We start from the raw sequence: 17,077 nt of genomic DNA, 5'->3' as shown, positions 1-17,077 counted from the left end.
TAAACCTACAGTCTATGCAGATGTCTTCGCTAGGGGAGTCCAGCAGTTAAACATCCGCAGAAGTATTAAAGTACCTCATGTCTCTCTGTAACTCGGTTTGATTTCTTGTGGCTTCACCTGAGGTCACACTTTTAGAAAGCAGTGGCCTAGCTTTCCAAAAGGTCACGAACAAGGAAACCTCTGAATCTTAAGAGATGACCTCATCACCTATTTCTATTAAAAACATCGTTCAAGAGCATAGTGAGTGATTAAAAAAACCCCAAAACCTAGAAGAATTTTTTTTTATGCAAGTGGCACAGACCGCACGCGGCATTGCCAGAACGTTGGTTTAATTCATGCCACTATCAGAAAAATTGGTCAGAATTTCCAAAAATGCCTTTGTTGATCAAGAATTACTCTGGAATAAGCACCGGGAGGAGCTTGTGTACAGGTGCCATGGAAGCCAGGCTCCCCCAGCAGCGCAGGAGCAGTGCGGCACGCTGGAAGGGGCTGCTCACGACAGCAGAGACAGGGTTTGGGGACAGGGATGTCATCGACACCCTAGAGCAAAAGCCGCCCCCCCGTGTCCCACAGGCGAGTCCGTTTACGAAGGCCATTTACTCTCAGCGCACCCAGGACAGGGCCCCTTGCCAATCCCCCGTGCGTCAGGGAAGCACCGCCACTTGCAGTGTGTGTATCTTAGCGACTGTTACTAGCAGAGGCAGAAACACAACTGAAGTAGTTTTGTTTTGTTTTTAAATAGGAACTTCCTCCTGAGCCACCACAGCCCTGCCTTCCCGCCGCAGCTAAGTGCACCCATCCCCATCACGCCATGCAGGGTGGCTGCAACCTGCTGTCAGATGAGCTGGCAGCAGCTTCAGCAGGCAGGGCTGCACGGAGACCACCGCCAGTGGCAGCATCACCGCTGCCCGGAGCTGCACAGACATCACATGCCACGTTCCTACTGCTACTGAACCCACTCCAAGGCTCTGCAGGTTCATACTCCTCATGAAAAAAAAACCCTCAATTAGAAAAAAAGGAAACCCAGTTTGTACTCCATCAGGAAAAAAAAAAACAAAAAACAAAAAACAAAACCACCACGAAAGACAAACCCAAACCCATGTTGTATGGCCCTAGCATCTGCACCACCCCGGCAGCCGTGGGGCTGCCGCACCACGGGGACTGTTCCTCATGCAAACAAGTCCTTTGAGGCAGGAAAAATTACTCAACATGACAGATGGCTCAGCCCTCTCCTTGTGGTAACACACAGCTGTGCTTCCCTCACCTTTCTCTAGCCACCAGCTAAGTTTTCTACTGCCTTTATTAAACACAGACTGCAAATCTAAGTGTTTTAATATCAGTGATTTTCTAAGTAACGGCTTTTCTATTTAAGCTGTTTTCACACAGCAAAATAAATCCCTTCTCTAACAACAACCAGGGCTAAGACGAGGGGCTGTCTCTCCTTTGCGGGCAGGCCCAGGCTGAATGAACATCCAGCCGCACGCAAGTGCTAGTCAGTATTTAGACACCTGTATCACGTGCCTCACTGGTGCTTACGTTGAAGCTCTTTTGAAAACAGGCAGCACATACACTGCTGAACTTATCAAAACAGCTTTTTTTTTTTTATATATATATATATATATTATATACAGGAGTACTTTTAGTAGAAACAAATACTCCTCTTACAAGTGTAAGACAGCTGAAGCACTTCCTCTCATGGGTAGCTTTTTTGTTTAACCACCATACAGTGAAGAATTGAAAATGAAACATCCCAGACTTTTGAATTAAAATAAAAGCTTTACAACCACATAGTAAGTGTAGGCTCTTGTATTTCAGTTGAAGACTATATAATTTTATAGAGTACCAAAATAAGCAAAGGATCAGCACTCCATACAAAGTGTTAGTTCTTGTGAGGAGGGTAGAAGGGAGATGGACTTCAGTTACACTAAACTTCTTCTGCAAGTCTAAAGAAAATTCCATTTCAGCAAAACAGATTCAGGGTTAGATTCCCCGTATTTCTAGTTCATTAAATAGTGTTTCTTTAAAGACAATTTACATTTTTCTCATTCAAAGTACAGGGATGATTTAAAGCAATATTAACAAGGAGGTGGTGCTGTTAATGTTTAATGTCAATATGCAACGTCATCTGCTATAAAGGCTAGAAGAGCAACACAACTTTATCTTTACTGCTGAAGACTATTAGAAATCGACTAACATTTGAGGAAAGTTTCAAGCACACTACACCAGCTCTAGGTCTAGGCTGCTGCTGGGAAGTGACATGTGTTTCCACATGTGCACCGTGAGTCCGACTCAGGATGGTTACGTCTCTCCCCTGTCCTACGGCATTAAAACGCAAGGAAATCATTAGCTAACATTGCCACTACAATTTTACAAAAGCGTAAATCTGAACAAAATTGCGGCTAAAACAAATCCAAGCTCTCTGTTGAACTCCAGGATTCCTTCTCCATGACAACCCTCCTCCTGTCCTACTCCCTGTCCAGTTTCTTCCCCTGCTCCTTCCCTAATGTCTATTTTACAATAAATAGGTTAAGTGGATTTACATGATGCAAGCGCAACTCAAAAGACTTTTGCCCTATACATATAACCATGTTAAACTGTGAGATTATACACGTGATATATCTCCAACAGAGCAACCACCGGTTTAGATTGTTAAAGAAACACAAGTATTTCAGCATGTACACAGTAATGAGTTTAAAAACTGTCCAACATCATCGCTTTCGTACATTCTCTTCCTCTTTATAGCCTTAAAGGGATTTTAGACCTTGATGGCGACAATCCCAAAACAAGAGTAAAATGAATTTATTTTATTGCAAACAAACGTCTAGAGTTAAATTTCTCCACCCACTTTCTTTAAAGAGAAAAGGAATCAGCAGGCTAAGGAGATACACCCATTTGAGAATTGACATGATTAAAAATTAAGATATAAAATGGGTGACTCACAGTTTCATTAGCTTACAAAATGGTGGAGTAACTACTACAAGCACACTAGGTATACAGTATTTTGTGGGGAAAAAGTTATACAGACACACAGCTAACTTCATATAGATCCCATTAGACAACTGGATTTACAACAAGTTTTGTTTAATAAGAAATGGGCAAAGCCAGCTTCTTTTCAGAATCAAAATGCAGAACAAATGGAAAAGAAATTATGGTGTTGTACCTTCACAAGTTTGAGCCTCCACAAATAATGCAACCAAGTTTTACAACTTAAAGAGCTTCTACATACACTCCACCTTCACTATTTAGCCCCAGGTCTCCTCTTTGCCCCCAACATCTTATTGAGTTCCAAATGGTACAAAAAGAGTCCTAGTTATTGCCAGAAACTTTCACCTCTCCCTCGTCCCCTCCCCACCCAGAAGCTTCATAGAGAGGATGGAGTGTAATACGGAGCTTTACATGATCTCATGGTATTCACGAGGGCTACTAAGGAGCCTCCGGACCAATCTGGTTGCTAACATTTCTATCATATTGTGACACGACTCACGACTGTTTCTTAGAAATTGGGGGATGGGGAAAAAGGAGAAAATTCTTTAATAAAAAGACACCAGGTACAAAGCAACGTTTTACTTTTGTTGTGGTAAAAAAAAAGTCACATTTTACAGATAAAATGTAGAACCCTGAAATACTGACACATTCTCTTATCGTGCACAATGCTGAGGTTCTCTTACGAATCACTTTAAAACTGCAATTAAAAATGTACAAAAAAAGAAAAGAAAAAAATCAACCCACAAAGCTTCTAAAAAAGGAACCCGCAGGCACTTCCTCTTGTGGAATGTTTAAAAAGTTAGCCTACTAAAGAAAACAGTCGACTTCTTGTGAAGGTTTTGGAGAAATATGTATCAGTTCATTTATTTGGGTATTCAATAATATCCTTGGTGATAATGCTGACTCCATGGCTTCTGACCCCAGAATTGCTGCAATAAATGGATAAATAGTTAGTTTTAACCTGTAATCGCGTAATGGTTGCATTTCTTACATAAAGCGTTTAACAAACATCTAGTTCTCCTGGAACTTGAGAATATTTAAGTCCTCTCAAATAGCAGCACGTTCCTTAACAACTTAAGGCAGTTAAGTTCACTTCAGAGTAGCAATGTGAAGCCAAATACTACATACCATCAAGACCAATAAGCCATAGCTGATATTTGATACATCAAGACGATCAAGCCAGATTTAAGTTTTGCAGAGAAAACTATTTATAGTGATATTACCTAGCATTAGAAGATTTTACTATCAAGTTTTGATTATACATTAAATTATTTCTGATAGCATTTTGAAACATTCAAGTTAACAGTGAAAAGGCGAAGTTATTAATACTTACACCCTGCTGCCACTGGTTGTAGCCCTGAGATTGGTTTTTGTAGCCACGATTATTTCCCCTTCCTCTGAAGTTCTGTAAGAGGACAACAGTTTTTAACTACTTAATCTACATGGATTTTTCAGAAGTGCACTAGTACTCATCTTTCCATTACCATCCAAACACCACATACCACACACAATCTTTCAAATACAAGTTATGAGGCCTAGGTTAAAAACAAACAAACAAACAAAAAGTCTTGCTGAAAAACACGAGAATACCAAAAGCCCCCTCTCCAAGCACCTGCTTCTTGAACATGGGGCAAGAACCTCAAATTAATAAGCCAGCTCAAACTGTTGTTGCCAGTGGTCTGGAAAGCTGGCTAATCCAGTTTTGACTCACCCTATTTCCAGCTGCTAAACTGCACCAGGACAACTAAAAATACAGGAGCTTGCCTATTTTTAGTTAGGAAAGGCTGTAGTTGCTGCAAGGATGTGTTATCTGATCAGGCAAAAGGATATGGGTCATACAACTGAAAATAGAAGAGCTAGTCCACAAAACTTCAAATAAAAGTTATGGTACAAAAAAGGAACATTGCTACTAAGAGATAAAATACTGCATTTTCCCTGTTTGTCATTATTAGACAAACCTGAGCCATGTTTACTAGCTTGGGCTCCATCTGCTGGCTCTTCAGTAATCCAAATTATGTTTTCAAATATTTCCACTGATATTCCATCAGTTAAGACCTAGGCTAGCATGTCTTCACTTGTTGTGCTTGATACCAGACACCAAAACAAAGACTCTCCCCAGAGCTATTTCCAGAAAGTTCCCTAAATGCTTGATAAAAGATACATCTTGACCCTAAGGCCAAACAAGCATTACTACTACCTGGGGGGGGGGAGAAGAAAAAAAAAAAAAAAATCAAACACAAGCCTTCACACACATGCCCTAAAAATATTCCATCTTTAAGATGGAACCCCCACATCAGCATCAGAACTTCTTATGCAACATTCAGAGCCCTGGGCACACACACTAAACTAGAAAGCTAGGCCTTTTAGTGTGGGATTAGTATAGTACCACAAAGTCTGTGGGTATTGACAGCCACCAAGCCTTTCAAACATCATCCAAAGTACTGTTGTTCAATTGATAAATCCCCCCGAAAGCATCACCTGGTTGTAGTTTCCCCTGTTGGGCATTCCACCTCTGTTATAGTTTCCTCTGTTTGAGTAGCCACCTCTGCTTGGAAAGACAGGGCCACGAGGATATGGGTAGCCAATTGCACCGCTGCTGCCACCACCACCTCCGCCACCTCCACCACCTCGCTGAGGCATGTTGCCTCCCCTCCTGTTGTATCCACCACGATTGCCAGGGACTGCAGGGAAAGAGTTACTTCATCAAGTAATTGTTCAGCCTGATGTATTTCTTACTTGAAGATTATTGTTCAAAATACCAGTGGTATAGAAATAAGACATACAAATTTAGTGCAAAACTGTCAGTGCAAAGATAAATCATCCGGTCATAGTGAAAGATGGTAATTTAACCATGCACTACCACCCCAATAGTCTGGTATACAAGTGAACACCAAACCTAACATAAAAACCTCAAAGATGTGCCTCAAACTACATGAAGAGTATAATCTAGGATTTTGGCAATCTTCACTTTTAAAGTCGGACAATTAACTTTGCACTAATAAATTAAACTTACAAAGTTGAAATCCAGATTCCCACCATATAATAATTGCAATACAAGCACTACAAGCTTTCCCCCTCCAACCCTCAGCAGCAGCAACCTCCAAAATTTACAGGCTTATTTCTACACTCACCTCCTCCCCTGAAGTTGCCCCGCATGTTGAATCCTCCACGACCTCTCTGACCCCTATTAAATTGATTTTTATTGCTCTTCTTGTTCTTCTTTGAGCCAGTGTTCTGTTTCTTTTCCGGTGGAAGAGATTTCTTACTTTCTTCTTTATACTGCTCCAAAAGCTTCTGCGCTTCTTCTTTTTGCAACTCTACATAGATTATTTCATCGAAACACTCTGCTACCTCTGGCAGTGTGAAGTTCCCTATAATTGCAAAAACACTGAGTATTCAGCATCTACATTCAGCTACAATCAAAGCCGTAATTTAACCACCTTTCTCCCATTCTTCCTCCCACCCGCTGCATTCCCTCAGCATAGGGACAAAATTACGTAATTTGAGCATTTACGAAATGTAACAGTAACAAAGGAAATAAACAGGTCTTCATGGATTTGCCAGTACTGTTCCAAACCTTGAAAACATTCTGCCTAGATCTTTTTTTTTCTTTTATAAACCTCCACTCAGAATACCAGTTTCTGCCAAATACGTCACTTATATAGGGCACTTTATGCCAAGACAGCTTTGTGCATCTGCATGAAGCATATCAGCATAACTGAGTAGTGTTAAGGACTGCAGCAGAGGGAACACAATATAGTGTTGTCCTATAAGTTACAATAGTCTTCCAGTTTTGTTTAAGTACAACTGTTTAAGATAAAGTGATTTTTAGACTTCACGTTTACTTAATCCTTTAAACAGATACTCAGCATCCTAAAACACAGTATAGGATTATGTTCCATGCCTTTCATTTTGAGAACTGCATGCTCTGGAAGATCTTTTCCCTCCACCTCTGCCTTCTTTTGTGTTCTTTGCTTGTAGTCTTCATCTTTTGGGCAAACAACAACTGCTTTGCGCTGGAAGCCTGCAAACAGGCACATTTTTCTCCTCTGCGCAGCTGCAGACACATTTGTCTGAAAAAAATGCAGTAACTTACTACACGTAGCTGTCATTGTAAGAGTTAAGGAAGTCAACTTATGGTGTATAGACTTCACCTCTACAAGAGCTTGCAATGAAGTTTACAAATAACTGGACATAAAGATGCTGCATAATGCAAAGTTACGAGCTCATATCCACGTGTTAAAACACTATTCCTCCCACATCCCATAAATCCAGAGAAGTTCAGACAAGCATTTGTAGTAATATCTCAACTTTGTGTCCCCTGAACGAGTAGTAAATCAGTAAATGAAACAACTGCTATTACAATGTAACATTAATCCCATTTAATTACTGCACTACAGCCTATAACAAATTTCCTTAATGATTTTTCACTGAAGCTTCTACCTGATCCAAAATGAAATTCCGCTTCTTACGAGCTGCAATCTCAATGAACTTTCCAAGACACTGTGGAGCTCTCTGCAACAGTGTGTTAAGCTTCCCAGTGTCTGCCATCTGCCGCTTAAAACCTGCGACCTATGGAGAGATTTCCCAGAGTTAAAGTAGCCCTGATGCACGTGGCTGATATTTTCCTTTGCTAAATGCTCTTCACCTCACTTCAACCATTGTTCAATTCAAGGCCATGGCTACAAACTCATAACCAACATTCCCAAAACCTCCATAAGACACAGAGCTTTAGAAACTAAGAATTTAGGTGAATCAATACAGCTGAATCTAAGGTATACTGATCACATTACTAATTCAAAACTAAGTGTTCTGAGGACAGTGATAGTATCACAAAAAGCTTCAGAATCCTGCTGTGCCATGTATGAGTAGCAGCTGAGCAAAAGAAAAATTTAAAACAGTCACTAAAAACCACTAGTCAGTTTCTTAGATTTCTCTGATACAAGAGAACACCACAGCAGCCAAAGACCTTGGATTTACAGCAAGTCTTTAATGTATCAACAAATAAAATGTAGTATTATCACTTACCATCATTTTGTCCATAATAGTATTTGTCCCAAGAATGTTGTATTTCCCAGGATTTGCTGCTGCATGTTTGGTAACCCATGTAGTCTTGCCAGCTCCAGGCAAGCCGATCATCATCACCACCTATGACAACAGGTTCTACACTTGAGATACTAGTTCAAAGATTTTCTTTAATATGCAACTTCGACCAGCAAGCCTAATGGAAACCAAGTGGGGGGCATGGGGATGTCAGGGGGGGTTGAGTCACGGGATACCAAGTATTAAAGCTCCCAAACAAAAAGGTCAGAGAGTTAACAGTCTACTTAAACTCCATCACTTCTGTTCATATACCTCAACAACTTTGATACTATGAACAAGAAACTTACCTCACAATCTTTCTTTTGCTCAGGTCCCTTTGGTCCTCGGACCCTATCCTCCAGAGGGACCTTCTGGATGAAGGTATACTCTTCAGGTACAGGAAAGTAAGGTTCCTCCTTCTGACCAAAGTTGAACTCAACTGCACAGTTATGGCAGAGAACGTGTGGGAAGAGCGGCCGCCCATCAAGAACTTCCTTACTTATTTTGAATGCAACACCAAGCTCTTGTCCGTTCTTTGAATATGAGAGTTCCACTTCATCACCATCGAAATTCTGGTTTTCAAACAAAGCATTAGTTTGGATAAAGTTACTCACCTTGCTCTATTAGTTGTATTAGTCATTTCACTCTATTGGCTATATTCACTCAACTTCTGTAACACTGTTCTATCATAAAAGAACTACTTAAAAATTTTCTCTTAAAATAAGTTACTTGCAATGACTGTCTTGTTTAAGATCTGATTTTTTTTAAAAAGGCTTTAAAGACATTCATCTGTGAACATGAAATCTTAACACATTGACAGCAGTCACTGTTGATATCTGCCATTCCTACCTCCTCCCTATGTTAAACAACTTGTCTTGCTCCAAGTTTTTCTGTATTTGGTTTACTGCTTCTCACATCAAAGCAGTCTAAAAATTCAAGGATGTTTTTCTTCAGAAGAAAATAAGTGAAAACTTACAGCAAAACATCCAATCACATCATTTTCATCAAACTTCTCACCAAAGTCTTCAGTCTCGCAATTGCATGTCTTTATTCCTTTTAGAGAATACCCATAAGAAAATTCTTCTTCACCTGAAGAAATAATTTAAACTTATTAAAAATAGGCATCTTCATCTAACCTTTTAGAAATACAATCATTTTACAGCTACTTAAGTAAGCTGCCATTCAGAATGTTTCTATTAACGCCAAAACAAGCAATGACCCCCAAACAGCTACACTGCATTCTTGTATTCAAGAATATTCTCACTTGAGGTGGAAAAGCAGTGCTTCCTCCATCCCAGGGTTAAGAGCCTTATGCTGCCATAAAGCTGAACTGTCAAATACATGACCAAGTATTTTTAAATTCTGAAGACCTCATTATGCACCAGCATACCTGTAATGTAGTTAGTCAGAAAGGCTTTCTGAATTTAGTCTCCAGTAGGACTTACCCCTCCCTATTTTAAAGGGAGTTTAGCAGACATTCAGCCTATGCGACAGCTGAGGATGAAGCTGCAAGGAACAAGCTAACAGGAAGTGTCAAACACAAGGACTCAGGTGGAACATAAGTACTTCAAGTAGAAAGCTACTGCTGATGTCAGAACATATCAATTCACATACATTTCCCACAAAGATGTGTCTCAGCAGCAAGTATTAGTTATAAATGCCATTATGGTCAGTTCCCATATATCTAATGAAGTTGTACTCCTTTCTTCCTAGCTACTTTCAGAAATGAGGATTCTCTCCCCAGGCCAAAAAGATAACATAGTTATCCAGGAATTTTTCTTCACTGGTTAAATCTTATACCATGCCCCACTCTTAAAAAAAAATAAAAAGAGACAAAAAAACTCCTCTTCCTACTTACAACACTACATGAAAAGGAGAAATCCTTAATCTTGTCAGGCCTTCAAGAATGTTCTCCACAACCCATGCCTGACCACTGAAAGAATTAACTCTCATATCATGTAATCCTTATAGGCCTGAATACGTAACAACTTTATTTGGTCCCAGTAATAAACTTTCTCACATCATGTCCAGTGAACAATTCAAGTTAAGACCACTTTTCAGAACACATAGACTACAATTCCTAAGCTTTTCCCATCTGCTTAAGAAAAAAATTACACTTAAAATTTCAACCATGTACACAATTAATAATGCAAAAGTAATCCAATGTTTAAAGTCTTACCAAGCAACATTCCACTTGTGTTCAGTGACCAGCCAACTCGCACTTCATGTATGTCAATGTCTTTTGTATACAGGTGTTTAACAGGAATCTTTTCTGTAACCTATTTTTAAATTATTCATTAAAAGGTACGTAGTATTTATTAGACACCAACAAGATAGAAACACAAAGGTAACATCTTTACTAGGTCTAAGTAATCATCTTCTGCAAAAATAAAACATGCTGAAGTATGTGAAATCACAAGCCAATCACTAAATAGTTACATCTCCTGACTGAGCAATGAAGATGCAAGATACCATATACCTTCAAAGCACTTAGTCACAGCAGTCCCTCTCAGTGGCCAAAAGCCTTAATCCTTTTGATACTCTATTAGAATCACAAACAAGATGTATATGTATTAAAAAAAAAATAATCGCCATAAAGTTGGGATTAACAGGAAATTACTTTGCCAGTAAAATGCAGTAATGGATAAAAAATTGCTTTACATAGACTGGAGAAAATATTACACTCATCCCTTTCCACAGTAAGCAGACTTCCTCGGCAAGTTGCCAGATTCCAAACAACATAACCAGATTCAAAAAACCCCACCTAAACGCACTGGAATCCGTAGGCAACCAGCTTTTTTCTAACTGCCTTTACAAACTTCACCAAATTGAAGTGAAAAACTGATCAGCATCCTACCAGTTTCCACAACTATTCGAGTCAGGTGACCGAGGTGAAACTGATTTGAAAGTGAATAAGGTAACAAATACTGACATCAATTTCACTCCATTGCCCTTCCAAAGTTACAGGTACCAACAGAAATCACTCAATGCAAGAGCATGGAGAATGGGACCACTACCCACTCCTCATGGTAGTGGTTAGATTTGAAAGTACTAGAGGAAGAGAACAGAGTAAGCATTTATATACACAGGCACATCATATGCAAAGAAGCCTTTAAGATCACTAAGTAAAAAAAAAATAAAATATAAAAATAAAACAAGCTTTGTGCCTCCTCTTATTCTTCTGTTAAGAAGTTGGAGAAATCTGTTGATTACAATGGCTCTTTGCCATTCTTACTCTTTAGGAGAACTCTTGCTCTCAAGTACCTGCTAAATACATTCACTGCATAAACAAATCAGAATTATTCAGGTTGGAAGGGACCTCTGGAGGTCATCTAGACCAAATCCCCGCTTAGTCTTTGAGTTTGACCTGCTCTAAGTAGGAAGAGGAAAAAAGGGCTGCTGGGATAATTTACATCCCTCTTTAAAAAAAACAGACAAGCTTTGTGTAACCTTCAGAAAGTAAAGCAAACTTTTGACCAGCAAGTATCAAAATTCTTCAAGAGTTGATGTACAAGATGCCCAATGAAATTCTTGGTTCAAAACTGAGACCGAAAGTTACATATTCTGGGCAAATCCAAGCCAAGCTGCTTTTTTCGTTGTTAAATGGCCATTTTTATAAAAGAGGAAGCAATTTTGGTAATTGAGACATCTTTTATCAAGAACCATTTCACAGCTCATAAGACAAGGCCTTCTGAAAGCTCTGTTCACCTGAATTAGTTTCAACTAAGTACAAAAAAAACCCTGACAAGTATAAATAATATTAAATTTAAGCATGCAAAACAGTCTCCCATAAAACATCGGGTTAACTCACCTTCATCTCAAAGCAGACTTTGCCTTTAGAAACACCATAGGAGGCTCTCCCTCCAGCCCAAAGGAAAGCAAAGCTTTCCATGGTCAGAGAGGAAGCACTAAACCGGTCTCTTGAGATTTTAAAATGCAGGTCACAGTTATCTGTTAACATAAAAATCGTTCTGTTTACTCTTATTACAAAATAAAGTACAGCTGTCCAGTTTTATGTACTAAAGGTGATTCTAGCTTTCCAAGGTGATTTTCAAGACAAACTGACAGCAAGCGCTCAGCATCTTTCAGGAAAGCAACTGAACACATGCCTAGACAGAGCTGCAGGCTGAAGCTCAGCCAAAAAATCTCAGCAAAAGCTAGCTCAGAAAAATAACTTTCAAGGTGCCATGTTCACTTCTGTCAGCAAATTCCCTCTGGTTTTTTTCTCATCTACTTAAAAACCTGAATTTCATCTCATCTATTTGAACCATTTTTGCTGGGTTACCCTGAGATATTTCCATCAATATAGAGCAAAGAAATCTGCATCATGGTCTTTGCATTATTTGCTAGATACCTTTTTTGAAGTCTTCTTACCCCTCATGCCCAAACTTAAGGGCAGCTAAGAAGTAAATAGGAACACATTTAAGTACTGAAAGTAGTACTGTCTTTGGTTAATATAGTCAGTTAGCAAGTCCAATTAGATTAAGCCAATTAAAATAAAATCAGTTAAGTCAAATGCAGATAGGTTAAGCACATAGAATGTGGTGTAAGAGAACCTACTTCACCTAAGAAACACTACCTGCGCTATGAATTCACCTATCACTCTAAGAACTTAAGTGGAACCTTTGTTTTACAGACATCTTTAGAGCCGCAGCACCATGAAGTTTCAAATTAATCTTCTAGAACATTTCACAAAGACAATGTCAAATGGTAACATGAGGTGCAGGATATAGCACTTGAATTCCCCAAAGCAAGGAATCCATAGAAGAAACTCCAAACCTATTTGATGGTTACAAGAAAGGAGCGAAGTGAGCAAACAGTGAGTTCTTCTGCACTGATACAAAGTCTGCGTGCTGCCAGGGTACACTAAAATGCAGTCTTCCCTGTGTTACTGGTAACTCTCATGCACGAGATCTTCTTTTGTTTGCACAGAGCCATCCTCAGTTGCAACTACAATATTTGTGATCCAAGTGTTTTCTCATTAGTAATTCTAGCTTTTCTTTGTTGTACGAAAAACGGGCAAAATCATATAAAAGAAATCCACCTGTGTAGGTTACTTTTAGAACCACAAATGAGAACAGAATTTGAAGTTACAGCTTCCTTGTAAGACACAGGTAATAAAAAGCACTTAAGAGTGCTAAACCTCTTATATGTCTGGATCATTATGGTCCAATAAAGAGCGCGCCAAGTTGTTACACAATTCAGTCTTAAAGCTGTGTTTGATTCTGATCTCCAAGCAGTCTGTCGGCGCTTTAAATCATGGAGTTTGTCACTTGACAAAACTTGCTACTAGAAATAATAATAAAGAAAAGTAGCTACTACTCAGTTATTGGGAAAATCAGAAGCTCTCACAAAGGTGGCTACTCACCAGGTTAGCAGATAGAAACTTGAGATTTAGTTACCAAGATGCGAAGGGTGGCATATTCAGCAATTTATGTGACTGTAAACTAATACCTCCTTCCATTTCAAAACATTTATCAGGAAGACACCTGGAACTACTAGCAAATATGCCAGATAATGCCAAAATTTAAGCTTTCCTTCCATGGCGCTTTAAGAATCCAACAAGTTCAAGCATTGCTTATTTAAGTTCTGGGTGGTTCATTTTGGGTTTTGGTTTTTTTTTTTTTTTTTTTAAAAGACTACACTAAGTCCTTATTTACCCTCAAGAATACAAATGTCAAGTTTGCCCCAGTCATGGTACATCACAATAGTAATGATTATAATCTGCCTCAAAAAAAAACCCCACCAACTGTTTGCATGTACTTGTCAATTTCTACACCCTTCCAATCAATTCTCTCTGCAATCCCCTTAGCACAAATCACCCCCCGCACCACAAACTCCCAGGTTGCATGAATGGGTCATTTTTCAGGAGGCCTTACCTGATTTTTCTTTTTTTTGTTAAATTTATTATAAAACCTGAAGAAATACTCCACTGATTGGTACACAAATAGGACCTCAGCAAATTATGCAGGAAGCTCACTTCACAAATTGTACTACAGTTAACCACCTACACTACTCTCAAAACTTTCTGCAGTGAAAAACTCAAGTGCTACGGAACTATTTTCTCAAGCTGTTTTAAATGTATTCTATGTTCACTCTACACTTGGCCAGCTTAGTTTCCATACTAGATTAGTGTTTTGGTTAAGATTTCTTCAGAAAACTGTATGATATTACAGACTTCATGGGAAAAACCAAGCTCGTTACTGCTAATATAAAGACCTGTATATCCTTCTGTTCTTTTGTTTACTGAAAATGGGTGGAAACACCGTTTTTAGGGTTTTTTTTTTTTAAACTACTTGGTAACAAAACTCAACAAATGTTTTCACCCCACATTTCAGAAAGCGTGGTTTTAAGATTAAAAGCATAATGCCACAACTTTCCAAAGTAAAGGAAAGCATGTTTACTCACAAGTATCAAGACAAACCACTGTGTCATCAAAATGTTCATCTTCTTCTTCAACAGGTGGTTGAGGGGACTTGGCCCTGCACAAAACAAAACCAAAAGATAATAAATCTACATGTATTTTCACACAGTTAAAATAAGCATTTCTGTACTTTACTTCTCTTCATTCACAAAATGCTACCCAGCATCTAGTTTATTTACCTGCTGTACTTATTCTCCTCAATGTATTCAAAATATCCACGGCCATGGTCTTCACGTGGTCTCTTCACACCCCTCTTTTTCTCACCGGGCTTTTGTTCTGTTTTAGCATCTCCTGTAGCAGAATTAACGATTTATTTTAATTACACAAAGCAGCTCTTTAATCGGGAATGAACTCCTTCCTATACGACAGTTCCAACTTTGGAAACGGTAAGACCCTACAGCACGAGAAAAGGAACAGCACCCTGGAGAAGAACTTTGTTTAGTACTACGATTAAAAAAAAAAAACAACCCAAAAAAAACAACAACCACCCTATCTCAAATTTTCTCAGAAGGCTCAAAATTAGTCTGCTAAATCACCTCCGATCCACGACAGAAGCGGCCGGCACACTCCTCCACACTAAAATTCCCCCACACAAGAGCCAGACCGCTCCCAAGTGGTGAAAAAAAAAAAAAATCGGACAAAAAAAAAAAAAAAAAGGAAAACGAATCGAACAAAAAACCTCTCCTGCGACGGCGGACCCGCGCCCTGCCCCACCCCCCGGACATTCCCGGCCGCTCGCAAGGACACAGCGCGATCCGCACGACTGCGCCTCCTCCCGGCGGCGCGGGCGCGACGGCCCGGTCGGCAGCCCCGCGCGGGGCCGCCCGGCTGCCTGCAGGGAAGGGATTCCGCCTCCTCCCTCCCGCCCCTCCGTCCTACCAGGCCTTCCCAGCGCCATCCCCGTGCGGCGCACAGCCCGGAAGTGACGTCACGCCGCCCAGCGCTCCTCGGCACAATACAGCGCGCCCCAGCGGCCCCTCCGCTGCCGCCCCTCCCCCCTTACACCCCCCCCCCCCTCCCCCCCGCGGGGGCCCCTTCCCTGCGCCTCCCCCCCCGGCTCCCTCCGCCGCCTGCCCCGCACAACAGCCCCTCACCGAACACCAGCCTCCCCCCTCACCGCCCCCCGCGGGGCTCGGCGGGGAGCACGCGGTACGGTGCCGTGCGGAAGGCGGTGGACAACCCCCCCCGATCCACTCCCCCCCCCACCCGCGGGGGAGGCGCCGCCGTCGCGCCCGCTCCCGCGCGCGCCCCGGAAACCGCCCTCCTGGTCGTTCTGCCCCCCCCTCCCCCCCCCCGCGCGACGGGGGTTCCGGGGGGGGAGGAATTAACGCCGCTACCCCCCCCCCCCCCTTCCCGCCGCGCACACTCACCCCCGGCGGCCTGAGCCCCGGGGCGGCCGCCGCCGCCTTCCGCTTTCTTCTGCTGCTGCTGCTGCTGCTTGGCGGGGCCCGCCGGGCCGGAGGGGGCCGCCGCCGGGGGCCCCGAGGCGCCGCCAGCGCTTTTGCCGGGGGCTTCCTTGGCGCCGCCGCGCGGCTGGAGAAGCGGCGGGGGCTGCTGCTGCTGGGGCTGCGGCGGCTGCTGCTCCCCGTGCCCGTTGGCGTCGCCGGCCGCGGCCTCCTCCTCGTCGGCGAGCTCGTCCTCCCCTTCTTGGAAACCCTGGTCGTCTCCGTTCTCATCCTCCTCCTCCTCCTCTTCCTCCTCCTCGCCGCCCGCCTCCTCTTCCATGGGGCCGCCCCCGGCCCCCGCCCGCTCGCCGTTCTCCTCGCCGAGCTCCATGGCGTCGCCATCGGCGGCCTCCAGCCCTTCCTCGTCGTCGTCCTCCGCGGTGGAGGCCGCGGCCTGGTCGGGGCCTCCCCCTTGGTGGAGCTGCGAGGCGCCCCCGCCGCTCTCGGCCGCCTCCCCCTCCATGCTGCCGTTGCCAGGCTCAACTGCGCTGCTGGCGGGGCCTCCCCCGCCGGCCTCCTCCTGGTCTAGCGCGGCCTGGAGCCGCTCCATGAGCTCGGCCTTGAGGCCCTTGTCGGAGAGGCGCCGCTTTTTCAGCTCCTCCTTCAGCTCCGACACCTTCAGCTTTTTCACGTTCACGGGCGAGCAGCTCATGGCGGCGGCGGCTCGGTCCCTGGGCGGGCGGGCTGGCGGGCGGCTCCGGGGCTGGCGCGGGCGGCGGCTGTGGGTCGAGGAGGCCCCGTCGGGCGGCGGTGGGCGGGTGGCGCGGCTGGTGCGTGCGGCTGCGGCAGCTGCAGAGCGGACCCGCCTGGCGCCAAATCCTTTCACCGAGCTCGCGAGGGAGACGCGCCTCGCGGGGCCGAGCACGCAGCACCGCCCGCCCCGCCCCCGCGCACGTAGTCCCTCCTCCCCCCCGCTACCGTAACGGCCGCCCGCGCGCGCCCGTACCGTAAATACCCGCCCGAGCGCAGACCCCCCCACTGCCCTCACAGGCGCGGGGCGCCGGCTGCTCCGCGGCGGCCTCCCCGCCGGGCCCGGTGTGAGGGAGGCGGGGGGGAGAGCGGCTCTGCCTGCCGGAGCGCCCCGCTCCGCGCACACGGCGGCCGTGCCCGCGCCATGTTGGGCAGGCGGCAGCAGGAAGCC

The 17,077-nt window shown here is 43.3% G+C and overlaps 1 protein-coding gene across 1 annotated transcript; it reads right to left on the bottom strand.

Moving 5' to 3' along the window:
* Positions 1-2,087: 2,087 nt before the first annotated feature.
* HNRNPU (heterogeneous nuclear ribonucleoprotein U) lies at positions 2,088-16,855 on the bottom strand. The gene is made up of 14 exons (XM_063328906.1): positions 15,862-16,855; positions 14,671-14,782; positions 14,476-14,549; positions 11,879-12,018; positions 10,247-10,346; positions 9,044-9,156; positions 8,376-8,639; positions 8,014-8,133; positions 7,429-7,557; positions 6,890-7,058; positions 6,117-6,356; positions 5,464-5,666; positions 4,319-4,390; positions 2,088-3,914 (listed from the first exon to the last, which is right to left on the bottom strand). Exons 1-14 carry the CDS (start codon positions 16,586-16,588, stop codon positions 3,861-3,863), a joined length of 2,517 nt encoding a protein of 838 aa, XP_063184976.1. The 5' UTR covers positions 16,589-16,855; the 3' UTR covers positions 2,088-3,860.
* Between the last annotated feature and the right edge of the window lie 222 nt (positions 16,856-17,077).

Source organism: Chroicocephalus ridibundus, chromosome 3, assembly GCF_963924245.1.
Source record: "Chroicocephalus ridibundus chromosome 3, bChrRid1.1, whole genome shotgun sequence".
NCBI lineage: Eukaryota > Metazoa > Chordata > Aves > Charadriiformes > Laridae > Chroicocephalus > Chroicocephalus ridibundus.
This window is presented reverse-complemented; position numbering and strand designations above follow the sequence as displayed.